The sequence below is a fragment of the Catharus ustulatus genome, chromosome 3 (assembly GCF_009819885.2).
Source record: "Catharus ustulatus isolate bCatUst1 chromosome 3, bCatUst1.pri.v2, whole genome shotgun sequence".
NCBI lineage: Eukaryota > Metazoa > Chordata > Aves > Passeriformes > Turdidae > Catharus > Catharus ustulatus.
In genome coordinates, this window is record NC_046223.1 from 49,824,975 (window position 1) to 49,843,082 (window position 18,108).

At 42.2% G+C, this 18,108-nt stretch overlaps 1 protein-coding gene across 3 annotated transcripts in view; it reads right to left on the reverse strand.

The window, feature by feature from the left end:
- LOC116993511 (SAM and SH3 domain-containing protein 1-like) overlaps window positions 1–8,912 on the reverse strand; it is a 528,294-nt gene extending 519,382 nt beyond the window's left edge. For all 3 annotated transcript variants that reach the window (XM_033054178.2, XM_033054180.2, XM_033054177.2), the window contains exon 1: window positions 7,324–8,912. In XM_033054178.2, coding sequence (XP_032910069.1) covers window positions 7,324–7,779 — 456 coding nt within the window. In that variant the 5' untranslated portion in view covers window positions 7,780–8,912. The remainder of the gene's footprint in view (window positions 1–7,323) is intronic.
- Between the last annotated feature and the right edge of the window lie 9,196 nt (window positions 8,913–18,108).

The window sequence follows — 18,108 nt, forward strand, 5'->3', positions numbered from 1 at the left end:
TATGCAATGATGCAGGCACCATGCCTGCATCAGGTTGTGTTTCCTCAAAACCAATGCAATTATTCTGGGAAAAAACCCAGATGTGTAGAAGCCATACATTTGTACCTGCCTATAAAGTTTATTTGCCATATATTATTGCTATTTCTCCATTATTTTAAGTTACTGAGAGGATGGCTGTAAACTGCTAACTCCAACCAATACACATTAGGGGAGATTTCAGAGAAGATTTACCAAACATTTATTCTAGCATAGACTCTGTAAGATCTATGTTCAAAAGTCTGCCTCACTACTGTTTAATGGTGATACTTTAAGCTCTGAAAACTCTGATTTCTTTTTTTTCATGCTACTGTTATATTTACCGTTCTAAACTCATGCAATCCTGTTCTTGTCCACCATGGCAAATACAGCCTGTAAGGGTATGCTTGTTAGCTGATTTAAATTTGAACACCTCACTCAAAAAGCAACATCAAATGAAATCCCTGGCAAAACCTCCACTGACTTCACCGGGAGTGAGACCAACTGGAAGAACAGGACTCCCGCGAGAGGCATGAATCACTGTCATTCCCATCCTGCTGAGTTGGTGAGAACGAAGATGAGACACTATTTGAAGGTCCTTCTACTTATGTTTCACGTGACACGCCACTTCTTTTTTGTTTTGCAAAATCATAAGAAAAGTTTTTTTACTATCTGCAAGTAACAAACTGAAGAGGCTGGATGAGTCACTGGAGACAGCTTTGGGCCGGCTTGGCTCACAGGCTGCCAGTGTCATGGAAGGTTCACCCGATTCTCCCCTTCCTGCTGCACAGCCATTCCCAAAATAACGCGGCAGTGCTAAACATAGCCATGTTGTGCTCTTTTAATAAAAGACGATTCCTGCAGGGTGCACAAGCCACCACATTTGTCAAGATAAGCACATCAATGTGAGATGTCATATTAGCCTAGACAAAGAGATTGAACAGATAGCTTTTTCAAACACCAAGCAGAGGGGCTCATTCAAACTGACAAAGCAAGAAATTCAAACGTTGAACCTACATTCTAGTATTAACACATTCCATCCTCTTCTGCTGTAGAAGCGTCTCAAGCCAGTAAGTGACTTCCTGTAAGTGATATAATAAATTTGTTCCTAATCTGCCATAATAGTATTCCTGTCAATTTAAACCTCTCTGCTGCACTTTTCAAAAACTCTGTAATGGCTGTTAGTATGTTTCAAGTTATGTATGGAACTATACACCTTAGTGGATAGGGAGCCTCTAAAATGACATTTGCACACAGGGTATAACTAACACAGAGAATTAACAAGCATAACTAATTGCCATGGAGTCAGGCCACCAGTTATTCCTCGATCACTTTTTCTGTTACTTACACATAAGGAAGTTTACTATTAATCCTAAGGCAATAGACAAGGACTGCTGCAGCAGGTCCCAGTGCCTCATCTGTCTACAATCTGTCATGACTTTAAACAAATCCTTAAATTCCATGTCAGAAATCAGGGACTCAGTTGCCCTATATATTATGCAACATGTGAGATATTCATATTGGTCATAAGCAAAGGTAGAAACATGGCTCACAAGATTACTTTTTTGGTGAGAAATTATCTTGGTTTGGTATTTTTGTATTCCACATGCATAGTTGTGTGCATGGGCTTCATTGTCCTACATATGGCAGAGACAGAAGCTCTGGGAGTGGGGTTATCAACACAAATATTTTCCCTAAAATGATTTTACTTTCCTGAACAACTTATGATCACCAAACTTACTCAGGACAGGTTATCAGTGTGTGAGTGAAACTGGTAGACAGAACTTTTGTCACACTGCTGCTGGTATCCCTGTTAAGGTGCAGTATTTACATATAACCACGCAGGTGGGAAACATCAGTTTTGCTTTGCACTATAGAGCTCTGACTGAATCAAGTTCTTTGGGGGAAGCAGAAAGCCCTCAAGGAACTATGAGATGCTAGGCATTTCTCTCTTGGCAGGAACTTTTAAGTTTAGCTTTTCCTTCAAACTTAGAGCCTTGTGGAGGATCCAAGAAGAATTCCCCTTGCAGGGCAGCTGCTCAGTCCCACACAGCTCCTCTGCCAGCCCACACCACGATCAGAGCTCAGAAATTACTCTTAACACTTGTGGAAAGGGGGCAAGAAAATTGTGGAGTTGATACTATCCTCTCTCAGGACTCTACCTGTAATGTACCCTAAAGACACCTCCCCTCCCCTCTAAATTGAAAAATAATGAAACTCATGAAGATTTTAATTTAATATTTCTAGAGGAGATTGAATACACTTTAAAATATTCAAGAACAATTCAAATGTAAACAGAGTATAGTATTGTATTGTTCATATTCTGCAACATTTTTTTAATGGGCTGATGGGAAGATCTTTTCCAGTTTGTTTTTATAGCAAGTTTAACAAACTGGGACTTTGAAACAGATGCCAAATATATGAGGTGCTATGTTTTCTTCAAAAGAAAAAAAAGTTGTGAAGTCAAAGTGGTATCTTATATAAAATACCTTTTTACTTCCTGAACATTGCCTGTAGCTTTGCTAATTTATTGCCATGAAAATATTGTTACTACTTAATGCACTAGTACTTCTGTCAATAGGCAGCTTTCCCCAAGGCATATTTGAGAATGCTCTGCTAATCAGAGTTGATGCAGTTATTCTAAAGCAGCCAGGTCTTTAGAAAAAGGTTCATGTTTAATTCCAGTATAGGTAAGTGTTGCCATCTCTTCAAAGCACAATATTTTTAATTTGCTGAATTCACTTCTGTAGGTATCTAAAGTGCTGATTACATTATCCAGCCCCAGCTTGAACCAGTGTATTTCAAAGCAGTATTACTGGTGTCATTATCTCTTAAGACTTAACTTATGTGAAATATTCCTCATTTTGTAGTAGCAAGGATTAAACAAAGACATAATCAGAACCCCAAATCTGTGCTATATTATCAGCATATAACTTAAAAAGAATGTGTTTGGGTGTTTAAGCAGATACTCACTTGGATCTGACATATTACTTTTCTACATCTGCTTGAACTCTTGAGATTATGATCTCATGCATCTGAATTTTTAGTGTTTGTTTTCCAAGCATGCTGATATTCATGAAGAGCACAGTGAGTGACAATGAAGTCACGTACATGTACATATGTCACACTACAGTTTTATTCTCTCTAATAAATATTGAAATCTCCATGACTATAACTTTACCAAGGCAAGCAAATCATCTTAATTGGTGTGGGAAATTTAATGCATGTATGTTTTTAATGTACTTGCAATTCTCTGCAGATGAAAAATTGAATAAAGTTCTTCAAGAAACAGGTCAGGCCATTTATTTCAATTAGAAATAATAATGAAATTCCAGTAAACTATTAAATGTCACTTAATCTATATTCAAGATAAATAGAGTACTAAATTTCTCTTGGCATGTTACACAACAAGGTACCCAACTTATCTTTATATTGACAAACTGAATGCTCCTCTGCTCTCTCTTTCACAGTTACATTTAGTGACTTTACTCCTGCTCAAACCCAGCATGGACACTACCCATTTTGGAATAAACCCACCAAAGAAGTGTTTTTGTGTGAAGTTAATGGCTACACTTCACAGATTCAGCTGGTTCAGGTCAGTGCTACATTTTCCTTCATTTATCTACACTGTGACACAGGGGTCTGCTCATTTTGGTTTCCTTCTGCCATCAATTAATTTCCCAAAACTTCTACGGGGCAAAAGATTGTTAAAAGTCTTTCTACGCTGGGCATAATTCACTTCCTAGTTAACTCAGAATTATAATCATCAAAGATTATTTTTTTGAGCAGCTAGATGTTTCAAGATGACAAGATGGGCTCTTGTCTGAAGGGCATTAACTCCCATCACCTCCACAAGAAATTTCTTAGACATGTGGGACTCCTAAGGCTACCAGCCAGCAATAGCAAGCATGGTAAATAAACTAAAACATAAGGCTTTGAGTACTATGGAGCATTATCAACATGGAGCAAAATCTGACACCTGTAGAGTTCTCCTCCGTTACAGTTTCCTTCCTTGGTTTACCTGAAATACACATAGGATGCAATATAAGGAGGTGAGGCCTCATTCAAATTCTCCATGGAAATAATCAAGATGGCTTATGATAATTCTCTGTGTCTGAAGTCACCCACACACATGGTTTCAATTCCAAGTCTGCACGTCTTTTAAGGGATTTATATTAAGCTCTGCTAAGTAGCTGTTAGCCATTTCTGCTGACTGTAATCAAAGTTAAGTTAAAATTTACCATAGCAATAGATTTGTATTCTGCCTACTCTGTTTTTCCACCTTTCATCTGAAACTACAGCAAAAAGGAGAACAAAAGGATGCTTTTAACATCTCCACAGCCACACCCAATATTAATTTTTGATCTTTTGACACATACAGCTCAGCCAGCTAGCAAAAGGCTCTGAAGAAGACAGGGGAGCAACTGTTCCAGTTCTCTGGAATGTTTTCAAATAAAACACCAAATATTGCTTGAGAACTTCATAAATGAATCCAAAAAGTACTCTTCAGGAAACAAGTGAAATGCATACACATACATACATTTACACACATACACACACCAGCAGGCTCCTGCCCTCATAGATACTAATTTCTGTGTACAGATATTAAAAAGAAAAGATGGCATCCTCCACATAAGCCATGGAAGACTAGTATGCAGCTCAGCATAACCAGAAATGCAAATAGATATTGAATAGGTAGGTCAGTGGTCTAATGCCTCACTCCAGAACGTTCCACATGACAAGGATGAGTGGTAAATGTATACAAAAAAATGACATAAACTTCAAGCTGATTCTTTAATCCTGTGTGCTGCAGAAAATACATTCAGCTTCTTTTGACATGCAGAAGCCTATATGCTGCATATTCTATATTAAAACTCTAATGCTTAAATTATACCCATAATTTTCTACAGTTTGACTTTGTTGGGTTTTTTGGGGTTTTGTTGGAGTTCTTTTTAAGAGACACTGCTATAATATGGCTGTTTCCCAGATGCAAAAATACAGTATTTAATCTTTCTTGCTCTAAACAACATCCAATGAATAATGTACAGTGACGTGATCTTTTGCTATTCATTTTAAGCCACTCTGGAGATAGATTACTATGGTGGGCGGCATTCAGAATAATGCATGTTGAGCAACACACACTCAAATCTTGCCAGCCTTATGGTTTCTTACAACATGCTACAATGTGAAGTGATTCACACTGAGAGAAAGTTGTTTCTGTTACTGTAAAAAGTGATACTATATGCATTTATTATCCAAAATAAATACATTGACACCACAGCCTGAAATAAAACAAGGAAAGTAAACTTGGTATCTTTTGTATTCCAAAAGATTACATTTAGATTTAAAACAATTAAAGATGAGTGATGCTTTCTGTGTAAGGCAAGCTTGTCCTGACAGTTAATCCACATTATTATCAGACCCATCAAATTAAAATAGAGTGAGCTAAAGAAGAAATCAATGCCAAGGATTTGAATTGCCTTGATGTCATATGCTGGCATCTTACACATTTTACAATTCCCGTGTAAGAGTATCATAGAATCATTTAAGTTGGAAAAGACCTTTAAGACCACTGAGTCCATCTGTTACCCAGCACTGCTAAGTCTGCCCCTAAAACATGGCTCAAAGTGCCACTTCTACACAACTTTAAAATACCACAGAGAGAAGGCAGAGGATCCACTTAGAAAGACTGAATTGGTAACTAAGAACACACACAAAGTCAAAAGGAAGAAGTGAAACATAGCTGTGGAGGTGGTAATGTGGTGCAGCTATGCTGACAAACCAGAACTTCCATGGAATTTCTTTTATATCAGACATGTAATGGTAATTTCAATGTAATGATGTGTTCCTCTAAATGGTAGCGGGGAAAGAAATCTCCCCAAAATGATAAGAAACTTTTGGAAGATGCTGCACTTAGACTATATTTTCATAAATGCTAAATTTGACATAACGTCTCTTACCATGTTATCAGTCAGAAGTTCAGGAAAATGGAATAAATAAATATCCCAAACCAGACAACTGTGCTGTACTTGAGAAGAGACTATGGGCCCTTGTCACTGAGATATTAAAAAATATTGGAATATTGGAATTTGCAGTTTTATTATCTGCACCTTCACAATGTTACCCAAGTTGAATTTTACCCATTATCCTCACACCAACGTTCCTGACAGCAGATAACACAATCTCAATTTTAATTCCTCACATTTCTGTAAACCTAGACTTGCAGCCCTCCCCATCACCTTGCTTCCATACATTCATAAGCATTTCAGAGGGAAAAAGTACCCACAAGTTGAAGGTCAACATCAAGCGCTCAGTCTGCCTGAAAAATGAGACTTCAAATCATTGAAGAAAATAGAGGCAACTTGGGTCATCAAGCTACTCTGAAGCACTTCAGTCTGAACTCTGAAACCCCTGTGCATTATAACACCTTAGTTTCTTTCACACATCATTTTCTTCTCCATGGTATTATTCACTTTATTCTATTGTTTTACTTATTCTGCCTATTACATTTTCAGCAGGAAACCTACCAAAAATTTCAGACAAAACAATTTCAAACTTTCAAAACTGATGAATCTTACATTGTAACCTTTTCAAAAGATACAAATTAGGTAAACATTGAGGTTTCATCAGACTGGAACAGACTCTTCTGTGATGCCTTCTTCTGGTGACTCAGCAGACTGTGCATCCTAGAGATTGGCTGACCTGTGCTGGAGCAGCTGATGAATAACATTCACCAGTCACTACCATCTTCCAGCAAATAAATCCAGGAAACAGTTGGATTCAGCTGCTGGAGTTCTTCCTCCAGCCAGATGACCACCTGCTTCAGGAGCCATTTCACCAACAGAAACTGACATTAAAACAGGACTACTAGCAGAAGATGAGAAGCCACTCCTCTTCAACACAATGGAAAAGTTTCACAGAAAAGATGAACAAATGCCCAAACCATTAAGACCATCCTGTCAAAACTTCCACTTTCCCAACTCAAACTAAACTGGACTAAAAGAACCTGTTAATGAAAAAAAAGGGAGGCAAAACCAAAACACAGCGCCATACCATACCACCAATGCCAAAAGTGCTGGTGGAGCTGACCTTTGTTGGCCCCCACTACTCTTCACACCTTGCTCAGTCCCTACCATATTCCCCTCCAAAATGCCACAGGCACAACTGGAGAAAGTCAGCACCAGTATATGGCAGAGGCAGGACCAGACCCTGCCGAACCCCGCATCTCCAGCCCAGCTGCCCCGCTACCCCTCCACACCCGACAGCCACGGTTCCTCCTGGGGTGGCGGCCAGCGGGGACCCTTTTACCTTGTTGGAGTAGGGCGGTTTGCTCAGGTTGATGCCGTCGCGGATGAGCTTGTCCCGGATCATGATCTTCAGCTTCAGCCTGGGGTACGCGACCAGCCCCCCGCCACCGGCCGTCCCCCGCCGCCCGCCGGGCCGGGCCCTGGGGGCCGCTCCCCGCCGGGGCTCCTCCGGCCCCCCCGCCCGGCGGGGGCAGCGCCCGGCGGGGCCGGGGGGCGGCGGCGGCGGCTCCAGGGTGAAGTAGAGCCCCGCCGCCCCCTCGTCCGCCTCCTTCAGCCGCCGCACGGCTTCGTGGATTCGGCGCCGGTGGTGGGGCACGGCCACGCCGATGGCATCCAGGTCGGGGTCGCCGATCTGCTTGCAGACCTCCAGGTCGTCGTAGCCATTATCGACGAAGGACTCCGCGTACTGGGGGAGCTGCAGGGTCTTCAGCCACTCGTAGACTATGTTGGTGCACATGCTGGCTCCAGAATAATAATGATTGCAACTTTCAGCACCGAAGCCAGCCTCCCCCTTTCCACTTTTCTCCAAAGGAAATAAAGCCACAAAAACTGCGATGCAAGTAAGAGGTCTCAAAATCAAGGTCAAGAAAACATCCACCAGGAAAAGAAAAAAATCCTTAAAGCAGATCAGTAGGGCACTGCAAGCACTGCTGAGCGAACCCCCTCCTGCTTATTCCTCTTCTTGTACCAAGTACAACCGCCTTCTGCCACCGGAGAAGGGAGGCTCGGACTAGAGAGAAGCAAAACATAAGGGTGCATCCCCTAAAATCCCAGGTCGCTGCTGCACAACATCCACCCACTTTCTCTGGAAGTAATTCGCAGTCGCTTTTTTTTTTCCTTTCTTCCTTTCAGTGTTAGTTTCTGTTCCTGCTTCTGTCTCACCTTCCTGCGCTCTGTCGTATGATGAATCAGTTTACTATAAGTAGCTGCTTTGGTACACGGTGGTGTCGGGGAAGAGCCGAGCACAGGATCCCGCACCCTCGCCCAGCGTGGGCAGGGGTGCCGGTGTGCAGTGCTCTCCTCTCCCGTGCCTTTCCCAGCAGCGGGCGCACACGGCGGCTTTTGCTTTCCTTTTAAACGGCTCTTGTCGGATTAGGAGGAAAACAGAGGGAAGGAAAAAAAAAATCCCTCTCACTTTTCCGAGTTACTTTCCCAGTTTCCCTTCATCCCCGTAATACTGGTTAAATGCGCTTCGCTGTTCGCTGGCAGCGAGACCAGAAACTGCTCTCCAACCCCACTTTCTCCGCGCTGATGCCGGCGGTGCCCTCCTGCCCCAGGGGGGCACGCAGCCCTACGCCCGGCCCGCACAACTTTCCCCGCGTTCCCCTATCTCCGCTGGCGCTCCCGCCGCTGTCCGCAGCCGCCCTGGGGAGGAGGCGGCGGCGGCGGGGCCGTGCGGGCGGGCGGCGCTTCGTGCATCCTCCGGCGGCGGCGGATGAGCCGATCTGCGGCAGGTCACCGGCTGTGCCCCCGCCTTCCCTGGCTGCCGCCGGAGCTCTCCCTTCCCGGCCACCGGTACCCGGAGCGGTGCTCCCCGCCCGGGTCCTCCCTCTCCTCTACCCCGGAGGCGCCTGATGCGCCGCCCGCAGATCTCCTCGGGCTCCTCCCGGTGCGGCTCTTCCCCGCTCCTCCTCCGCGCCCGCCACCCCGCTGCCCGCCCGCTGCCCCGGCTCTCCCCGAGACCTTTCCAACTTTCCCTGCCGGCAGCCCGCGGTCTCCGCCGCCGGCCGCTCGCCTGCCCAGCCCGACCCGCCGTGCAGCCGGCCCGGGGGGCAAGGCAGCCTGGCCGGGCAGCGGCTGGGGGCTACCACCGCTCCGAGGGCTCTCCGCCGGGCTTGCCCGTCCCCGTTTGCCCCGCGGCAAGGGAACACCGAGGGGGCACGGCACGGAGAGCTGTCCCCCCAGCGCTCTTGGGACAGCCGGACCGACGGCGGCACCGGCTGCCCCGCGGGGGCAGCGAGCCCGTGGCGGTGGAAGGGGGACCCTTCGTGGGCCGAGGGGTCGCAGAGCGGCGCTGCCCCGGGAAGCGGCGGTGCCCCGGGAAGCGGCGCAGGCAGGCGGGAGGCGCCGGCCCCGCTCCCCCCGCGCCGCCGGGGCCGCCCGGGGCCGCTGAGGCGCCGCGCGCTGCCCACGAAGGCCGGGCTCGCAGCGCCCTCGCCGGGCCGCCGCGGGAAGCGCCGCCGGCCCGGCCCGGCCCCGCCGCCCCTCGCCCACCCCCAGCGGCTGAGGCGGGGACCCCCCGTTGTGAGAATTTTAAATTGCTTAAACTTGTTTGCCTGCGAAAATCCCTCCTCATGCGGGCTGGGGGGAGCTGGGGGTAGTCGGAGGAGCACCCACCAGCCTCCCGCAGCGCAGGGGTGCTGGAGGAAGGACACGCTCCCTTTGTAATTTGGCGGGGGGCGTTTGTTCGCAACGGGTTTCCTGAAGGACTTTTTTGAGCAGAGTTAGGCGCACATTTGTTCTCAGGCTTCATGTAGTTCGCCACAGGATTGCGCTGCACAGCAGCGTTCTCACAGAAAGCATTGTGCTGCAAGGTGTTTGGAAAGGTTAGCTACTTACCTGCGGTTAAAATGCAGCCTCTGGGTATAAAGCCTGGGGATCACAGGTTCGTCTGCTAAGGAGGGAGGAAAGGATTTTTTTACTCCTTTTAAAATGTCCCCCCATCCTTTTATGATTTTTTTTTTGTTTTTCTTTTTTTCCTGAATGTTGTTTTCCTCCCAGACCACATAATATGTCAAACTCTTCTCAGCCCAGAGACAGATTGAAGCAGCAATTATCTTCTCTTCACAGACCTGGTGAAAGACTGACAGTAGCGGCAAAATTAGCGAGGAGGTTCTGTGATCTGGAGCTGGAACTGATGTTATGAGAGGCAGGAAAAACTGACTGATGCAGGCCCTATTAATCGGTCTCATTGACAATAGGTACTGAATTATATCATTTTCATGTGTGCATTTTGGAAGGCTTTTAAGGTATGATTCAGTTGTGCTTGGTGAAAAAGACCCTTTTGATGGGATGGCAGGAGAAGAGTCCCCCATGGGACTGTCAAGGCTGGCAAGGTTACAACATTGTTAAGCTCCCTGGTTGTTAGGCACTGATTTTGGTTTCACATAATTAATTCACCTATCAGCAAATATAGTACAGTTTTATGTGACTTTGAAATAGAAAAATAAACAACAATGAACATAAAATATTGTGTCCTCCTTTAAGAAAGAAAATCAGGAGCCCAGAGAACAAAGGACTGGTCCACCTCACCTCAACTCTCCAGGGAAAATCTAGGGCAAGTCTTTGTGAAGACTTACATGAGATTTAGGTGGGTAGTTAGAAGGAAGGTTCCTCAGGGTTGATACTAGTGCCAGCACTGTTCATCATCTTCACTGATGCTCCCAGTGCCAAGGTGCAATACATACTCGGAGTTCCCAGACAACACCAGACAGGAAGGAGGGTAGTCAGTATGTTGGGAAGGTAATTCAAGAGTAAAGAGGGAAGCAAGTTAGAAAGTGGCAGAGCAGAAAATGAAGGCATGTTTTGATTGGTAACAGCAAACTCAGTTTGAAAAACTCCTTTATGTGATTTTTATTAAGTGCAGCGATACTACAGGAACACTTAGAGTTGTTTACTTTTTCTACCTTCATGACTCATTTGATTTTTGACACATTAGGAAAGGAGCATGGGCATTTGCTCTGGATACCTGACTACTGTTCAGTGTTTTGAATCATGCACTCATATATTTGATGGATGAAACAAAACTAGACAGGAACACAAACTCTTAAAACTGAGTATTCACATAGTGGATGAATGTGATGAAAACTCTGAAATGAATACAATTCCATCAAGGTATTTGTGAAGGTGTTCAGGTAGAACAGGAAACTGAGATTCACACATAGAAGGAGTACCCCATGATTATGTTTTCAAGAATAATGTGCAATAAATGAGTGGAAGCTAGTATTTCTATGCTTTTTTTAAAAAGAACAGAACCAGACTCTCAAATATTTTTCGAGGGTTTCCACTAGAGCACAAGGTGAATAATTCAGTACAACTGCTCATACACAATGGCAAATGTTTGCAGAACCAGGCTACTAGTTCAGGTAAATAGAGCTATTTATACTTGTGTGTAAAATGTTGCAATTATTTGACTGTACATGGTATACATTGGCAAAGAGTCCAGAAAGAAATAACAGAGAGAAAGTTTGGATATATCCAATGTCTTACCCCAACTGTTAATCCTAAGAAACATATAGCAACACAACTCACCATCTAAAGGAAGATTTGCCCTTGTAAACTCTGTAGGGAAATAAACTTAGAACTTCAAAAACTGGTGTACATCATATCAATTCCCACAGCTGTACTAACTCTAATGGAAAGTACTATCCGTTAAGTTAGTTCTGGAAATTGACTTTTCCTCATTAAAAAATCAGATGACCATTATTTAAAGTACCCTTTCATAAAAGATTGGAAAAATTTAGATTGGAAAGGACCCCTGGGAGTCACCCAGTCCCATTCCTACTCAGAGCAGACCTAATTACAAACTCCGATCAGGTTGCAGACAGGTTTACCCCACTGACTTATGAAAATCTGCAGGGATGAAGGTTCCTCACTCTTTCTGGGTGGTCTCTTCTGGTGCTGACCTGCTCTCACCATGAAGAATTTCTTCCTCTTGTCTGGTCAAAGCAGTTGTGACCTTTGTCTCGTGTCCTTTTGCTGAGCACTTCTAAGAAAGGTTTGACTCTGTCTTCTCCTGAAGACAGAGGGGGGCTTTCCCCACAGGCAATGAAAGACTGTTGTGTAGTTCCCTTTGCCTTTCCATCTGTAAGATAAACAAACCAAGTTCTCCTGGCCTCTTCTCATATTTTGTCAGCAGACAAAAACTTGAAAACATGATATTTGTGAGGTATGTAAATAAAAGTTTTATCACAGAAAAGAAAAACAAAAAAATGAGACTAATGAGAACATTGCAATCAGGAATTTATATGAAATTTAAATGTAAAAATAGAACTGTTCACAAAACAGATTTTAAATGTAAAAATAGAACTGTTCACAAAACAGATTTATCACTTAGAATTTTATATAAACAAAACAATGTTTTAATTATAAAGGAAACTTTAAAATATACAAAAACATGACCCTGCTCTAAATTTACTCAGTATGTTTGTAATAGCTTAGTGCTCACTGAAACTATGCAACAGGGAATGTGAAAGGATCTAGCTGATGAAATATCCATTTTTCTTTGTTGTAAACATAAAATTAATTTGGATTTGGGAGTGCATTTGAAACACAACAGCTACTTTATTTACTGTGATTCTCCTTTCCCATAAAAAATTACAGGAATTAATTTCAGTTCTCTTTTTAATGAGATAGATAAAGAAACTGAATAGAAATGGGAATGAATGTCCAAATCAAGGCTACTGTTTTCATCAGAACAAGTTATGTAACAAGAATTCAGTCTAAAAATTATCCTCTTTTTCCTTAGTAACAGAAAGAAAAAATATAAGAGCCCAACTTCTTCCACAGACTAGCTTATTCTCCATTAATCAGTCAACTCTGAACACTTTATTTTTGATGTCACAGTCAATGAGAAGGTAAATGGGCTTGCACAAGTTTTACCTTCTTGGCCTTTTGTAACAAAGACTCTATCCTGAAATAAAATAAAATTATCCTAAACCAGAACAAAAGTTCTGTGACTATTTTACCAGCTTCTGACAGACACCTTTTTTCATACAGCAATGGTTCCCTATAATAATTGAGGGTGGGTTTGTCTTTACAAACATAAACCACTGACCAACTCTCATTGCTACTTGCTTTGAGCCAAAAGATAGCACTGGTATGGTATGAGCATGGTTGAATTTTACCTGAACTCAAAACATTTTGCTTCACACTGAATGCTCTTTAAGTGAACTGTTTATTGTAGACAAATATAAGAAGAAATCCTAAATGATTACTAACAGTTGCATTCTTACTACTTCATAAGTTGTGGAAATCACTACAAATCAGCATGTTGGATCAAAAATGAATAAATATTTACAATCTAGTGCTTCCATGTGATACTGTATGGAAATCATAATGAAGGAAAAGCTTAAAGCTTTGCTCTCTTGGTCTTTTATTTCTGTTTCCTTTTTTCTTTGAAGTTCCACTTACTGTTCTTCATCAAGAAGAGCTTCTTTATAAGACACATGCGTGAATCATAAAACAACAATCTTTATGTGGCTTTCAAGTTAGATTTTTGTTTTCCATTGAGATATTTAATTTAAAGCATTAGTTAATGCCTAAGAAAATGGAACTCACAGTGAGTCACATGCCTTAAACAAACATGTTGTGAAAATCCACAAACATCAAGCACCAGGTTTCTAGGAAACCAAAGGGAAGGAAAGGATTTCATAAAATGGGCAAAAATGAACCTATCATTTCTAACTGGCCTGTGTAACTTGCCCTAATAGTTGTGGCAGTAGCTGTGACTACCAGTTTTAATTCCTGTGGAAGAGAAAGCATATTCCAGAGAAGGGGAGAACCCTGAAATCATCCAGAAATTATCCTCTTCCTTCCGAAAGTGTCCTCTGGTGTCCTAAGACCTCAAGGTAGTGTCCTGGCCCTGGTGGATACCAGGGAAAAACCCCTGCATTCAATTCAGACCAGCTCCCCCCAGAGCAGTGTCACCCATTCATCCTACAGCGCTTCATCAAAGCTGCCCTATGACATGGTCCTAGTTTCTCCCATGTTTGTTTTTACTCTGGCTCTCTTCAGCAATATATATGTAATTTATATAGATTTATAATGTATTTAGGGGACAATAGAGAGAAAATAATGAGATTTTTCAAAATTACTCAAAACTCAAACTCACTTAACTAAATATCCAACTGTGTCTTTAAATGTCTTTCTGTTAGGTACATAGCTGATAGTAGAGACTGGCTGTTCCTATTACCTGTTGCCATGTGTTCAGTTTCCCTTATTCCATGGGCTCTTTCTCCAACTGCTCCATTCTTCCATCCTTCCTCCATGGCTATTATCCTAAGCCACTTTCTGCAGTTCTCTCTGCCTCATGAATCATGTTATTTCACCATCTCCTATTTCCACAATTCCTCCCCTTTTCCTTTACAACATCCATTCTGAATAGCTTTTTTGTTCACACTTCTCACTTTCAGTTATTTTCTCCTTCTCTTGCTGCATCCAGATCTAATTCTTTCCCCCTACACCTCCAACAAAAATAGTTGAGTGGGAAAATTTCCTTGTAATGTTTTCCCTGTTCATGTACTTATTTTTTACTTAGGCACCTGCTACCTAGGCAGAATATTGAGCTAGAGGGGCTTCACATCTGACTCAACATGGCCATTACTAGGTATGGTTTTTATGAAGGGTGAAAGCACCATCCTAGCTTTGCCTTTCTCTCTTGAGCTCTGCTACTGTAGATGTTATAAACACACAGAACTTCCTGAGTGGCGTTTCAAACACAAGGTCTTAAAGCAGGAGCCTTGCAAGGTTGAAATCAGCAAGAGCAAAGAAGTAAATACTTATTCTATTTCTTGAGGGTCATTGAACATAAAGTGCTTCCTCACAGGAAGAAGGTAAGATTATTACCCAGGTGGCTGTCAGGTAAAAATTACTGGAGTGAAGCAGTACTGCAGGTTAGCAGTCAGGATTTGTCCACTTATGGACCTGAATCCATCACATCAGCAAGACCGTAAGTCCTGGAGGAAGAGAGGGAACCAGCTAGCATGAAAACACAGACCACATACGTTAGACCATCTGAAACAGTTAAGGATTTATCACCTGGCTTTGAAATAAAGAGTCCTGATACTACTGAGACTGTGAAGAACCTCCACCAAAGAATTAGAAAGCTTCTGCTGTGCCATTTCAAAACAAAAATAGGATAAAGTGTTTGGATTTATGCAAAAGCTTTTCTCCAGATAATCAATGTTTGAAAGAATCAAATATTTCCCTAATTCCCCCAGACATCCCCATTCTGGACGAGTAATGAGAAATTAATCATCCTGTCAAAATAAATGCTGTGAGACCTTTTAGTCATGCTTACCTCTCTCTCCATAATAGATTTTTGTCAGTCATTCAACTAGGTGTCCCAAAAGGCATTGCTTCATCTCAGCTCCTTCAGCTCCTGTCTTTTGTATAGTCTTTTTTTTTCCTCAGTCTGGGACTAATTCTGACATTCCTTGATGGGTCAGGAGTCAATGACACATCACAGGAGCCCAACTCATCACACCTTCCTTGCCTCCACTGACTGCCACAGCACCACACAACACCAGCTTTTCATTAAGTCAGTGTTGATTCCAGCCTTCCTGCAGCTTATACCCAGGATCTTCCTGATACGAGTAGACACAGCTGGTGCATCTATGGGGTTTTAACAGCTTAGATGGATAAATACAAGGCTAGCAGAATATAATAAGGTCAGGGAATTACAAAAAAGAGTTCTCACAGTCATATGAGTTCATTTACACCACACATATTTCTGTTAAATTTGACATAACAGTATAATTAGAAATATGAGTAAGAAAAAGGAAGAAGTAACTTTGTTTTCTGTTCTCAGTCATGACGACTAAAAGAACCTGGAGTTTTTCTGCAGATACAAAATCAAGATGATGGGGTTTATCTCCAGAGAACACATCCATTTTCTATTTTTGATGTCTTAGATTATAATTTTTTCAACAGCCAGTAGCTCAACAGAAGTTTTTTTATCTTTGTATTACTGGATCTTCATTTCTCGATAGCGTGCATGCAGTTTCCATTAATGTACAAACACTTTCACTAGAGTGAACCATCATCTATCTTTAATTATCAGTTTATATTTGAAGTCAATCTGGGAAGACTGCTGAGGGGTATAGACCTTGGCTGCAGAAAGAAAGATCTGAGAGTAAACCTCTGCACCTCTGGTGGGAGAAGACATGAGAAAAATGAGTTATAAAGCAATTATCTTTCAAATTTTCAAAAAAATACCATATGTGCAAATAACTGATGCTTTTTAACCCTGGAAGTGTTGGTAGGGTGAGAATGTTTTCTTTCCTTTCAGGCATCTGTAGACTTTCACATCTCACCCACTTCAGCTGAGTATGCAATTTAGGAGTCTAGTAGAAGTGGAAAGGGGCTGTACATGTGAGATGATCCAAGCTGTGACTCCAACTCTGATCTAGACATGGGTCAAACTTAGCCCAGAAATAGACTCATTGACAACACCTTGGCATTTTTCATCAAGGTTCTAGTTGTCATTTCAGATTGTGACATTCAGAAAACACAGTTTTAAGTGTATAGCTCTGGGTTTTAATTATTCAAGAAGGGCTGTTACTTGGTGGACCAGCAACATTTCTGTGCTCCCAGATTCTGTGCAGGTAAATTCTCCAACTGTGTCACAACCTCTACCAGAGTAGAATTTGGGGGGTCCAGTTAGTTATCTTTGCAGTAACTCTTATGGTAAGAACAGCCTGGGAGACAGCTATTGCTGATGTCATTCAGATGTTTGAGAGAACAGGAGTCCAAAGTATGTCATGAAGCACACCCACCTTTCCATCTAACAAGCCTCTGCAATCCTGCTAATGATTTGAGACAGGTCAAATCATGTCCTCAAAGTTCAAGACTTTGATTTGGAATTAAAAGTCAAGGTTCGATCTAAAGCTAACATAATGATGTATTAGTTTATTTTGGATTAATCAAATATTTGGGCAATTCCTCTTTCATTCAAGCCCAATTGAATGATTAATGCATCTTTGTCTCTGACCAGTCTTAGCCTTTAAATCTGTCATTGGTTCAGGCTCATCAGCTGAAGTGTCAGAAATATCCTGAGAAGGTGCTGTAATGAATAATTTTTCCTTTTTCCAGAAAATATAAAAAGCCAGTTCTTTCTAGTGATGGCAGTCAAAAGGTTTATGTCCTTTTACTCCACCTTTCCATTAGCAGGCATGTAAAATGCAGTTGTGGACATTCCCTGTCTTTTTACAATAAAAACCAGCTCTCTTACCGCCACAAAAATCAAACCAGAAGAACCTTCATCAACTCCAGCCCAAGCAAAATGCCGTACCTTCAGTGAAGGGTTCATGGGTTTTCTGTTACAAGCTTTTAACAAAAACCCATTTCACACAAATGAGCTCTTTCACACTTTCAGAAAAAGATAGTCTTCTATAGATGTTTTCAATCAGAGCTTTTAAACTCTTAAGTCCCTATTTCATGGATGTTTTCTCCCTTAGTCACTGCTATGCTGAGCTACCCACCACCTGTCTACTGTAATTGTTGGAGGGATCATCGGAAATGGCATATTTTTGAAGTAAGAGCGATAGAAACCCTAAAACTTTTTGTGAATTAGATAAGGAATACAAAATGGAAGAGCCTATCAATGAGATCAAAGAAAACTGTACAAGTGGGACATATATACTTCTGTGTTCTGCCTAATAATTCAACCTAAACCCTCATGAATATAAATTTTAATACATAATTAATTTAGAAAAAAAAGCTTAGGTAAAATTTTGAGGGCGCTTTGTACAAAGCATGTAGATAAAACTTTGCTATGCTAGAAGACTTCCCTGAACTTCCAGAGTAAACGAAATCTGAACAGTGGCTCACTCCTCAGTGAGGTGTATAGCAGTGAACAGTGTTTATAGATGCCAGAAAAATGATGGTGGAGGATTTCAGAGCTCCAAAAAGTAAAGGTAGAACACCCTATTATTTTCTTTTTGCCCCTAGAAAAATGTGTTTTCTCATACTGCAAGCGAAAAATATTCAATGCTGCTCTTTCAATGTTCTCGAATCTGGCCTGTATTCCAACAGTCGCCACAGTTCCCCTGAGACATAACACCCC